This window comes from Amia ocellicauda, chromosome 6 (assembly GCF_036373705.1).
Source record: "Amia ocellicauda isolate fAmiCal2 chromosome 6, fAmiCal2.hap1, whole genome shotgun sequence".
Taxonomy (NCBI): Eukaryota; Metazoa; Chordata; class Actinopteri; order Amiiformes; family Amiidae; genus Amia; species Amia ocellicauda.
Genome location: NC_089855.1, coordinates 30,676,134 through 30,688,903, shown reverse-complemented (window position 1 = coordinate 30,688,903; position 12,770 = coordinate 30,676,134). Strand labels below are relative to the sequence as shown.

Here is a 12,770-nt window from a genome sequence, read left to right as displayed (position 1 = left end):
CCTCACGGCGCCTGAGGGCTAGCAGTTTGAAGTACCTTGGTGCCCAAGCCTGGGCGCATCCGGTCCGCCACGTTGATGCGGTAGAACCTTGTGAAGATCTGTTGTCCAGACCAGGTCGCAGCATTGCACAGTTCTTGCAGTGTGGCACCATGAAAACGAGTCCACGACGTGGCTTGTCCCCTCATTGAGTGCGCTGAGATGTGTTCAGGCATGGGAACATTAGCAGTCTCATAGGTGAGCCGGATCACGTCCGCTAGCCAGTGCGCCAGTCGCTGTTTTGAAACCACCCTCCCTCTAGTGGTGGAACCGTAGCAGACAAACAGCTGGTCAGATTTGCGGCTCTGCGCAGTCCTCCGCATATAGCACCTCAAAGCCCCGACATTGCAGAGTGTGTGTAGTCTGCAGTCCTCATCTGATGTATGTGGAGGGGGATTGAAAGACTCCAGGACAATAGGTTGATTTATATGAAACGCCAACACGACCTTGGGCAGGAAGGCTGGGTTCGTCCTGAGAGTGACTCTGTCGTTGCTTCCCGATAAGATCAGACAGGCTTTATCCACATACAAGGCATGAATTTCCCTCATTCTCCTTGCTGACGTTATCGCTACAAGAAAAGCAACCTTGAGCAAGAGGAAGCGGAGCTCCGTTGTGGAGATGGGCTCAAAGGGAGCACCGCTCAGTCCTTTCAGCACTAATTCCAAGTCCCAGGCTGGAATTGTGTCCTTTATCGGTGGTCTCAAGCGTTTTGCCCCTTTCAAAAACTGGATTGCCATTGTCAATTTTATCGTGACATGCCGATATGGCAGCCAGATTAACTTTCAACGTGGATGCAGATTTCCCGTCTTCAGGCAGCTGTTGCAGGAAGCACAGGATTGTCGATATGGGGCATGACACAGGATCCACACGTCTCTCTAGACACCAGTTCTGAAAAACTGACCACTTGTAAGTATACTGGGCCCTGGTGGAGGGGGCCCTGGCTGATTGCAGTGTTTCCATGACATTAACTTGCAGCCCTAAAGACATCAGACGGTGCCTTTCAGAGGCCAAACCTACAACTGCAGCTGTGCTGGGTTGGGATGCCACAGCAGTCCCTCTCCAGTGTCAGTGGAAGATGTGGCAGTGGGGGGAAGGCATACAGCAGTTCCTGCGGCTATGGGTGAGCATAGGCGTCCACACCCAGGGGGCTGCCTCCCGTCTCCAGGGAAAACCACAGAGGACAGCTGTTGCCTGTGTAGCAAAAAGGTCGACCCGAGCTCGTCCCAGCCTCTGCCAGATCTGTTCTACCACCTGTGGTTTCAGTCTCCACTCCGAGCTGTCCAGTCACTGGAGAGGACGTTCGTCAAACGCACACCAGCCAGTCGTCCAGGTAGTTCAGGATCCTTATCCTCTTTGTCCTGAGGGGGGCCAAGGCTGCGTCCAATCACTTTGAAAAGGTGCGGGGAGCCAGAGAGAGGCCGAACGGCAGCACATTGAACTCGTATGCCTGGCCCTGGAAGGTGAAGCGCAGGTATTTCTGTGCGCCGGGAGGATGGGGATGTGGAAGTAGGCATCCCTGAGGTCTATTGACGTGAACCAGTTGCCCGGTCGGACGGACTGAAGGATACGCTGCACAGTCAACATGCAGAAGGGTCTTTTCTTCAGAACATGTTGAGGCCCCTCAGATCGAGAATGGGCCTGAAGCCTCCGTCCCTCTTTGGCACCAGGAAGTACCCCGAGTAGAAGCCTGCTCTAGAGTCTTCGTCGGCCAGTCGTATTGGTCGAGTCCGGTCAGTCTGTTGGGGGGGTGGGGTTGGCGATGGCGGCCACACCCCTTCAGGGACGCTGCTGCAGCTTCGTAGGGGGCTGCTGGGCGTCTGTTTTGCACCTACGCTTCCAGCTGGAGAGTCTATTCTTTCCCCTCACCGGCAGCTGGCCCCTGCAGTGCTGGTCAAACTGCGAGCCACTGGGCCATCTCGTCTGCTGGAGGTCAGCATATTTGGAAGCCGACTCTTTGGCCTTCACTGACTGCTCAATAGAGAGGTCCACCGACTCTGCAAACATCTGGCCCAGGGTGATGGGAGCATCAAGGAGGACGGACTTGTCTTTGTCTTGGAGCTTCGCCTGCGTCAGCCACAGATGGCGTCTGGCTGCCACCATAGTTGCGAGAGATATCCCCATAGCTTTCGCTGCCTCTCGCAGCAAATCCGTCCACGTAGGTGTTGACGAGCTCCAATTCCTCCACATCCGCCATAGGTTGGTGCTCCCTCAGGCGTCCCGTCAGGTGCCCCATGTACAGGATGAGGATAGCCCGTGCATTAATGGCTCGGATAGCTGAAGTTTCTGCAGCATATGCCTTTTTCAGCATCGTGTCCGTCGTCCTGCACTGTTTATTAGGGCAGAGCGGCTCCTTGCCCAAAACAGCACCCGCTTGATCCAGCCTGGACACCGAGTCCCTGATCGGTGGGAAAGATCCCAGTCCCTTTTGTTCCGCCCCCGCTGTTGCGTACATCGCCTCTGCCTGTTTGGAAGTCACAGGAGCAGATGCCGGCTGGTTCCATGTGGACTGTACGATGTCCAAATAATCGTCATGCAAGGGGAGAGTATCCGCGGGCCTCGCAGTCTTCTCTCTGACGAATCGGTTTTTGGGAACCTGTTCCTGGGTGCACCATGGGACGTCCACCGCCGTAGCCACCCGCCTCATCAGGGCTTTGAACTCTACGCTCGGCCCGACACTGAGCTCGCTCTCTCGCTCTCTCCTCCGCAAAGGAAAGCACATACGAGATATTGGAATGAGATGCCACATGAGATAGTGCCTCTTCCGGTGGCGGTGGTAGTCGGGGTGGCGGCTGGGGAAGACGGGGGGCTTCCTCTCCAGTCGGAAGACGGGCCACCCCCGTGTTCAGTATTTGTTGTTGAGAGTCCAGCCTGTCCGCCAGTACCCCGACTGTTTTGATCAGTGACACAATCCCTTCAGTCTCTTGTCTCCTGCGGCGCGGAGGGGTGGAGCGCCTCACCGATCGGGAGCGGGAGCGTCTTGCCCTCGGGGATCTGTGTCTCGGAGAGCATGTTCTCCTCCCAGGGGAGCGTCTGCGAGGAGGTGGAGATGGGGAAGCCGACTGCACTCTCGCTGAGGAGGAGCGAGACGAGCGTCTCCGCCCTGAAGAAGCGCTCCCCCACATAGCAGAGCCCACAGAGGAGCTGACAGACGGGGAGTTTCTAGCCCTCCTACGGCACGTTGCCTCTGTAAAAGCCGCACAATGCAGACAGTCGCCTTCTCCCGTCAGCGCATTCCTGGCGTGTTCCTCTCCTAGGCAAAGCACGCACAGATCGTCCAAGGGCAGCTTGCCCTGGCATCCGGAACAGCGATGGAAAGCCCCTTTTGGCTACATGCCTGTGAGAAGGTCCGTCTCTAGATTGTCCACATCGAGATTCTCCAAGTATATCGACAGCTCTCGTGTTAGAAGCACTTCACCAAACTCCTCCGCTCTGAGACTGTCCCCCTCGATGATGAAGTCGACGTTGTCAATGTCGAGGTCCGAGAGGTCAACACGGGCGTCCAGAGGTGGAGAGCGGGTCGACGTGAGTTCGTCGAGAGGTCGATGGTCGAGGAATCAATGAGGTAGGTCGATGTCGACAGCAGGGTAGAGGGATCAAAGAGGTTGATCGATGTCGAGCAGCAGGGTCGAGCGATGGAAGAGGTCGATCGATGTCGACAGCAGGGTCAAGGGATTGATGAGGTTTATCGATGTCAACAGCAGGGTAGAGGGATCGATGAGGTCGATCGATGTCGTCAGCAGGGTTGAGGGATCAAAGAGGTTGATCGATGTCGAGCAGCAGGGTCGAGGGATGGAAGAGGTCGATCGATGTCGACAGCAGGGTTGAGGGATCGATGAGGTTGATCGATTTGAAGCAGCAGGGTCGAAGGATCGATGAGGTCGATCGATGTCGAGCAGCAGGGGCGAGGGATCGGTGGGGTTGGTCGATGTCGACAAGGTCGAGGGATCGACGAGCTCGGTGTCGAGAGCTGTAAATATCCAGTGTTTTATTAATACAAAAGTAACTGAGCTCACGTGATTATTGCAATATGATTGGAGTCCTGAGAAAACACTAAACGACCCCGAGTTACGAGCTGAGCAGTTTGTACACAAGACGAGTGAACAGCAGCGCTGACTGATACATTGTGTCACAGCAAACGAACCAAACCGATATCCTTTGAGACACGTTTTCCTGTATAGAGATAATATATTTTGTATGATTTATTGGTACATAACTTCTGACATGTGTGGCAATAGTTAGCATTACATATGCCAACCTGTTGGTTCATCAGTAACACTCAGAATTGCTGTGTAGCGTTATGTTGGGTGTATTTTGATAAGAGCATTTGGGCTCTGAGCTGAAGCACTGATCTAAAGAAGACCTCTCCCCCCCCAAAGTTATCAGATTTCCTTAGCTCATCAGCTTGGAACTGGTTTGCATCAAAGTGACAGTTTTGGGGAGGATGGCACCGAGAAGAGGCCAAATAGGTTGGAATTCTGCTATGAGATGTCTGGAGAAAGGGGCCTGTAGGTGATAAAAACTCTTTGAAGTGGACGAGAGCCGAAATCCCGACATAGAGCTACGAACCCGGGCCAACCGGCATTTCCAAAAGATGGCATGGATTGACATCAGTCATAAATCAAGCCCCCCTCCAATAGGACACTGGGGGCTGAAACCGAAATCCAATCTCAAGAACTCAGGGACCAATCACCTATTGATCTGGCAGACTATAAGGAACAGCGGACAGTCTTTCTCCCTCTCTCTCACCTGAACCAGTAACTCGCTGCCACAGCTCAACCTGTAGCTCTGTTGCCAGAACCAGAACCAGAAACCAACCAAGTCTTTGCCGGCAACAGAAGAATCAAACTGGGAGAAGGAGATTGAGCCGTACGAAGAATTCTTTTAAAGGACTTTATTAAATAAAGAACTTTACAGACTGCGCTGCCCGCCTGTGCCCACCTGATCAGTGGAGTTTTACAGCTGGACAAGTCGACTGTATACGAAAGTGTCATAGCTATTTGAGACCCTTGGAACGAACAGGGCCCTGCTTTCCTCAAAGACTTTGTCTTCAAATAAGTACGATGAGAGACCCTGCTTGCCAAGAAGATTTTGTGCACAACCTTGGAGCCTTCAAACCAGTGGAAAATCTGTTTGGAAACGACTCTACTTTCGCGAAACCCCAACTTCCAGGTGCATCGACTGAGTGGAAGTTCTTGGACAAAGCCGAACCGGACTGCCTTTGTTCCAAACCACACGGACCTCGTGCCGTGTGCTGTTATCTGAGCCCGAAGCCAGAGAGGCCTCTCTGCGAGGAAGTTCAGATAAGTTTAACAGTTTGGAGTTCATGATTCATGACATTTGAGAAATCAATTAGAAATGTTAATCTGTGATTCTGTTTAACTGTTTAGTCTGAAACTGACACAAGTTAATAGACATTAGATTATTGGTGGCCCTGCCTATCCTTAATCATTGAATAATAATCAGTTAAGGGAAATTGTGGTAACAAGTAATGATAGGATCTTTCTCGGCAACTAAACGTAAATGAGACTGATATATATATAACGAGAAGTTACCTGACATAAATACTAACCTGCATAGTTATTTAATGTCTGACTAATAATACTAACGAGAGACTCACCTTCGTCTTACTAATCGGTATTGTAGTCAATGTGTTTATAACCTTTTTTGTTTAACGATTTGTGTTATCATATGAGATCCCATGGTCTTTGATTTGGTCACGGAAGTGATTTGTCTTTGATTTGTAGATCTAGAGTTGAATTTTAATTAGTTTTTCCCTTTTGTATAATTAGTGTAGTGCTACATTTAGTCTTGTTTTGAATAAATTTGACAATTTATATCTTTGGAATTGGTGTCTGTGTCCAATTATTACAGAAATTGAGTTCTACAAGATTCCAGGATTCGTGATAAGGTGATACTATAAATTCACTTCTTTAATTGAAATTTATAAGTGTACCTTACGCTACAGCTGCAACTATGTTATTTTCAACCTCAGCCATTTCTAACAACCCGATGCGTTTCTCATTTCAGTCACAAGTTTTTGTTCAAAGGTGGCTTAACCTTGTCATGTTGTGATTCAAAAATGCGCCCCTATTCTGATTGGTTACTGCAGTCAGCTGACGCACTGCGTCCACATGCAAGGATTTGACACTGAATTTGCCAGCAATTACCCATTCGCACAGACCTTGCCGTTAATAATATGCCGGCAAAAGACACCCTATCCAGGAAGCAGGGTAGATGCAGCCTTGGTGGACACTACCTTATCTAGAATGTCGCTTTTCACCATCGGCTTGAAGTGTGAGCAGAATTTCATGAAGTTCAGGATTGCAGAGATATCAAACTGCTTCACGTTATTGTGATTCTTGTTTCCTCTGGGCATGTAAACCTGCAGCGGGGAGAATGTGTAGAAGGTCAATTAAGGAGGGTTGCTAGGCCTACAGTGCCAGCTATTGTGGGCTATGACCAAGGGTCTTGAGAGGGGTACATTGACCTAACAATACTGAAAGACAGAGAGAGCTCCTGTTCTTATCAAAAGTGTGAACAATCATTAAAATTTTTGGCAGATTTTTCTCAAATTTGTCAACTTTGTAATTAATTATTTAAGACTGACTTCAAAGCCATATATACAGAACCCATACTTTCTTCCTTCCTCTTAAAAAGTGATTATAAAGATATTTATGATTCTCCAAGGAAAACTGTATTTTAAAAAATAAAGTAAAATAATATAAAATACTTGCGAAGGTAACACCACAAAATTAAAAAATCTAGAATAATAAAATGTAAAGAGATTTTGATGATTCGTGGAAAAATAAAGCTGTTTGCTACACAATAATTAAACATATGAAGTAAAATAGAATGGGTGCTTGTCAGTGTGAAAAGGTGTGAAAATGTATTTTAAGGGAATTCAATATACCTTTGCCCTAAAAAGTGCCCACTGTCAGATCACACCTCTAGAAAAAAGTTTATTTCTGGGAGGAACAAAATGAAAGTGCAAACGCCTTACCTTTGCAACTTCCCATTTCTGTGACGACCAAAGATGTGGCTTACAGTTATTCCAGTAGATAATCCCCTTACCACTACTGTGGTTTGAAAGGATTTCATTTTTCCAATCTGTACAAGCAGCACACATCTGGGGAGCCTGAAGGGGGAAACCCCAATAAAGTGTTAAGTGTGTGTACAATAGTCTAAATAAGGAAAATAGCAGGCTAAGAAAAGGTAATTAACTCCCAAGACTTGTTGACAAAAACGCACTGGCACTCAGCCACTAAAAATACTCCTTATTTAAGTGTGTGTGAAGCCAATAAACATGATAGATTGGAGTTTAAAAATGTTGTACAACACTACAATAAAGTAATGCAATTGACTTGGTTATTAGTATAATGCTAAAACCCTCTGTGCTTCATACGTGTCATTTCACTTTATTGGTGAAAGGCATGATGTTTAATGTAACATGTATTGAGCAGTGATGGACATGAATTGTGCACGGATATTAAAAACAAAAGATATAAACCTGTACAATGTATACGTTTCGTTTGGAAGCAGGGTACCGCAGCAAGTAAACGTACCCAACGATTTCCAAGGGACATTTATATGCATATGGAAATGCATAAAGGGTGATAACAGGGAGGGAGGGATGCAGACACCACCGACCCACCTTGGTGCGCTGGGGTCCGCAGCCTCTGGAGTCGCAGGGCGGCCGGCTCTCACAGACCCGCTCCTCCAGTTTACTCCGCAGCCGGGAGTGAAAGGTTTCCGTTTCGTTTTCCAAGAAGTCTTCGAGGCTGCTCCTCAGTAACTGCAGGCTCATGGTGGTCTTCAACCAGTTTTTGTATTTGGCATTTTCAAACCGGTGCTGCGTCAAACAAGCCATGACAGAAAACGTGACACAAATGTGTTTTTTAAAACCCTAAATACATCAAACTGTTTCGACATCCACTCCAGCAGTAGCCGCTCAGCAGCTGAAGTCGGCGGCCTCGGGATTGCGCACAAACAGCCTGAGAGGCTGAGTCACAGAGCCGGCTGCTCACATGATCCCGATGGGTGGGGGACAGCAGCTGAGAGACGGAGGACGGGTATTTAAACACATTTCTATATTGTAGGAAATGTATCCTTTATCGGTGGCTAGATGTGGGGTATTTTTAGAAAAACGACAATCTGGTTGTGAACTTGTTTCAGGTATTTATGTTTGTGCAGCTTCACTGGTATGTCATTGATAGCTTGGTATCTGCATTGCGGTAGGATGTTAAGGTTCTCATATGATCTGGAGTTTATTAAGATAATATTTTAGCAACATTTATTTCAAGAAAGACAAGTACTGTAGCTATATTTTGAGTATTATAAAATTAAGTGTAAAGCTCAGACTATTGCTAGAGTTCACTAGATATGGAAGATGCAATCTCCCAAAATATACTTATTAGAAATAAAAAAGAGATATTCACAATAATTACTAACATATTTATTAAACTGCATTATTCAAAGAGGTATATCACTCAGACAAAAATCACATTTGTTTGATCACATAACATTATTAATTAGCAACTACTTAATTATGTATTAATTCACTACCAATGTAGAGTCTCATAATACAAATATCGGTACATGAAAAAAGACAAACCATATCTTAACATACATAAGTTTAATACAATTCCCCTCCTAATATCATAGAAAGTACTTCAATTCAAAATTCACATTCATGCCAAAAAAGGGTTACTGTTTTCAATGAATCAATCCAAAACAATTCTCTTTGTAAAAGCAAGTTATGATGTGAGTAATTACTTTTCCATCTGTAACCAATTTCTAATCTTTAAAAGCATGTGTTGTGCATACATAGTCTCACTCTGATGAAGGCATGTATGTGCCGAAACGTCAGATTTCGAATAAATACATATTTTGGGGGGATTGCACTTTAAGAGTGTATTCTTCCTTTTCCTCTTTGATGTTAATTGTTCCTGCTGACCTGCACCTCATCCATACTACTGGTGTGTGAACTTCCTTTTGTATCAGAGTTTGCTACATCACCTGTTACACTTCCATTTAGGGTCAGGATTGCGTTTCTGCTGGCTACGATGAAGATCAGTGAGTTATGCCCAACTCAATACAAAATAGATCACATAAAAGCAAAATCACAGATCAGAAATAAAATCAATATTGGAAAATGCCAGGATATCAAAAACAGTGATTTGAAAACAGCACCTGCAATCGAGTCGAGTTGAACTGCTTTGTGTGCACTGAGAAACACAAGTGTCTTCCTTTATTTCACAGGAAATAAACACAGACTTGACTTCTGCTGAAGAGGTAAGACACCAAACATGATATCACCCCTTACAACATCCCACTGCCCCAGCTATTATAAATACATGTTGCAAGAAAATATGAAACACATGAATAACAATGATAAATGTCTAGATTTCAAAAAGAGACCCCATAAATGGGTCATCATTATCTGCTGTATAAAATACAAAAATCCATGGATATAGCCGTAGAAAGCAACATGCCACAAAAATAAGAAGGGCACTACAACCACCGCAAAAGAGCTATTCTGACTCGGTGGACCAGCCCAGGAAAGCTGCTCGTCAGTCACTCCCTTCTTGACCTTTGATGGTTCAGAAGGCTGTTTCCAAGGAGTCACTGGAAAAAAACACTGGGTATAATTACACCTCACCAACCACAACACACAGCTAGAGAGAAGTGCCTTATTGATAAGGAAACAGAGTTGTTGGTGTTAACATTATGTTTATATGGAATAATGCTCAGTAGACATTTAATTATTTCATTTTTTTCAAACAACTGGCACCAATTAATTAGTATTTAACTTTGTGTTTTAGTCATTGTTGAACCATATAAGTTACTTTGGATAAAACTGTCTGCTAAATATCTTAACTTAGTAATATTATTGTTGTTGTTGTTGTTGTTGTTAATAGTAATTATTATTAAATACATGTTTTTAAAATATTTATAAAAATACTGAAAAAAGGTGAGTTCAATTAGACACAGTATAGAATAAATTAACAATAATTAATGTATGTAGTCAGTAAAGAATAAAAAAGAAACCGTTAAACAAAGATGACAGATCATAAGGACAAGAAAATACACAATGGTTATTTCAGCCAACATTAAATAAATTATTGAAGTTCTTGAACATTGCTATATTGAATATAGTTGACCATAAAAAAGTAAGGAAGTGAATAGTAATTATGTAAATTGAGTACTTGGTAAATGGACACTATACTGATTTTTTCTGAGGGTTACATCACTTGTAACATGCTCATCCACATATGATCCCTTACACTTACTACTTACCTCAAGTTCCTCACTAATTTTAACAGCCAAAACCGTGTAGTGAAGCACCACCTAGAAAAACAAAGGTAAATGCAAATAATGTAATGTTTTATTTAGTTATACTACTTTTTGAATTTTATAAATACTGGCCATGTTTGTCCCTTTCATGAAAAGTGATTATGCACTGTAAAACACCATTTTCATTTAATATTAGTTTCCAGTATTTACCCCAGATTTCAAAACAATATACTAATGGGTAACCTTTTCCCATATACCTGTACTTTAAGATGTCACACTAAATCAAATGTTTTTACAGACAGAGAGACAGACTTTTATAGACTGATTGACTGCAAATCAGCTATGGTACTTGAAAGCTGAAAGGTGATCAGGCGTTTGCTCCAAATTACTGTATTAACAAAAACACTTGCTGCATTAAACCTAACCAGATGCTTTCCATGTCTCAATATATGGATGTTAAGTGATGACTGATTAAAGTGACTAAACTAGGGTGTCCAGGACCAGGGCATAACCCATACTAGAGTTTTGAAGTCTCTGGCACACTATGCATAGGCAACCTAGGCGGTCACCTAGGGCGCCACCTGCAGGGGGGGCGCCGATTGGGCCCCCCCCCCAACAACAATATATATATATATATATATATATATATATATATATATGTATTTTTAATTATTATAAAAACAGTGTTTTCCCTAAAAAAATTCACAGGGGGGGTGGGGCTGTTGACAAATTTCAACAGTGGAATTCATCATAATTTCTTTTTTAAAAACTATTTAAAAAAAAATCATTGTCAGAGCTGCTGCGCCATCCAGCTATCCAGTTATGTTTTTAGCATTCCAGCTAGCGATTAGCATCTGGTTAGCTAGCCAACAGACATTTAGAAGTCACGCTTTCAATTCATGGATGTCGGGTCCATGAGCGCCGGGTTTAGGAGCTGCTCTGAATATAACATAGAAACACTGAAAAATAAAACGAATAACACATTAAGTCAAGACTTAATTATTTGTTATCAGTGAAATGATATTGCTGACTGGAGAGATGGTGGTGAGGGAGGGAGGGCCAGGTGTGGACGGTGGGTGAGTCGAGTGCGCGTGACAGTTGACAGTTTATCCATTGTAAATTTTCTGACTGCCGTTCTGACTGCTGTTCTCATGAAAAGATCGAAGCCATTGGTGGCACAATATAGAAAGAAGAGGAAAGATGAGGAAGAAAAAAGACATAAGTATAGTATTTCTTATGTGTTTATATTAGTAAAATTAAAAAGTGTTATTTCCCCTTAAGCTTGTATTTGTCTTTGGGGGGGTGATTTTTAGAGATTTTGTGTAGGGTGCCAGATTGGCCAGAAAAGCCCCTGATGGAGCTCACAGTGTAACATGTGATCTCCACTCCCTGGCTTATTAGTGATGTCTGTTCCAGGGACATGAACTGACAAATCCACAGACAGCATCTTCACAAAGAACAGAGGACAGTGCTCACACAGGCACAGCCACAGCCAATATACTGGTGCTACACCAATACACACTGCATTGTATGAATTGGGTGTCTTGTACCACAACAGAACAGATTTTACTGAATGTGACAAGCAATGCCACACACTGCTATAAAACCTTATTATACAGAGGCCTGCAGTGTTGAAATGAGCTCCACCCAGACAGGGGTGGATTAACTGCAGCCCAGGACCTTAACCTCCAGGCGGCCTCAGCGAGTCTGACTGTCAATCGAAATTGTATGCTGCCTAATAAAAATATGTTTTGCATTTCTCAGATGTGTCATTCAGTGTGCAGTAACAGCATAACACCGCACATCATCCTGAGAACACCAGCCCTACCGTGAAGCATGGTGGTGGCAGCATCATGCTATGGGGATGCTTCTCTGCGTCAGGGCCTGGAAAACTTGTAATGATGGATGCGGCAAAGTACAGAGAAATCCTGGAAGAAATCCTGCTGAAGACTGCAAGAGACCTGGGACTTGGGAAAAGATTAATCTTCCTTCAGGGCAATGACCCCAAACATACAGCCAAAGCCACACTGGCATGGCTTAAAAACAAAAAGGTCAATGTCCTGGCGTGGCCCAGTGAAAGCCTGGACTTCAATCCAATTGAGAATATGTGGAAAGAGTTGAAAATTGCTGTTCACCAAAGGTCCCCATCCAACTTAATGGAGTTTGAGCAATTTTGCAAAGAAGAATGGGCAGAAATTGCTATGTCCAGATATGCAAAGCTGGTAGAGACTTATCCACATAGACTCATGGCTGTAATTGCTGCCAAAGGTGCCTTTACCAAACATTGATGGAAGGGGGTGATTACTTATGCATTCAAATGTGTTCTGTTTTGTATTTGTAATTAATTTAGAACAATTTGCAGATTATATTTTTCACTTTGACATTATGCACATTTTCTGTTTGATCAATAGCACAAATTCCTGATTAAATCCATTCTGATT

General features: G+C 44.3%; 1 protein-coding gene and 1 long non-coding RNA gene across 3 annotated transcripts in view; one reads left to right on the top strand and one right to left on the bottom strand.

The window, feature by feature from the left end:
* The window catches only part of LOC136751338 (uncharacterized), a 24,760-nt gene extending 16,748 nt beyond the window's left edge, over positions 1–8,012 (bottom strand). For both annotated transcript variants that reach the window (XM_066706873.1, XM_066706874.1), the window contains exons 1-3: positions 7,688–8,012; positions 7,037–7,171; positions 6,293–6,418 (exon numbers count right to left, since the gene is read on the bottom strand). In XM_066706873.1, coding sequence (XP_066562970.1) covers positions 6,293–6,418; positions 7,037–7,171; positions 7,688–7,903 — 477 coding nt within the window. In that variant the 5' untranslated portion in view covers positions 7,904–8,012. The remainder of the gene's footprint in view (positions 1–6,292; positions 6,419–7,036; positions 7,172–7,687) is intronic.
* Positions 7,977–12,770, top strand: LOC136751340 (uncharacterized). Its single transcript, XR_010816996.1, has 3 exons — positions 7,977–8,105; positions 9,295–9,327; positions 12,094–12,770. It is a non-coding gene; the product is annotated as an uncharacterized LOC136751340 (long non-coding RNA).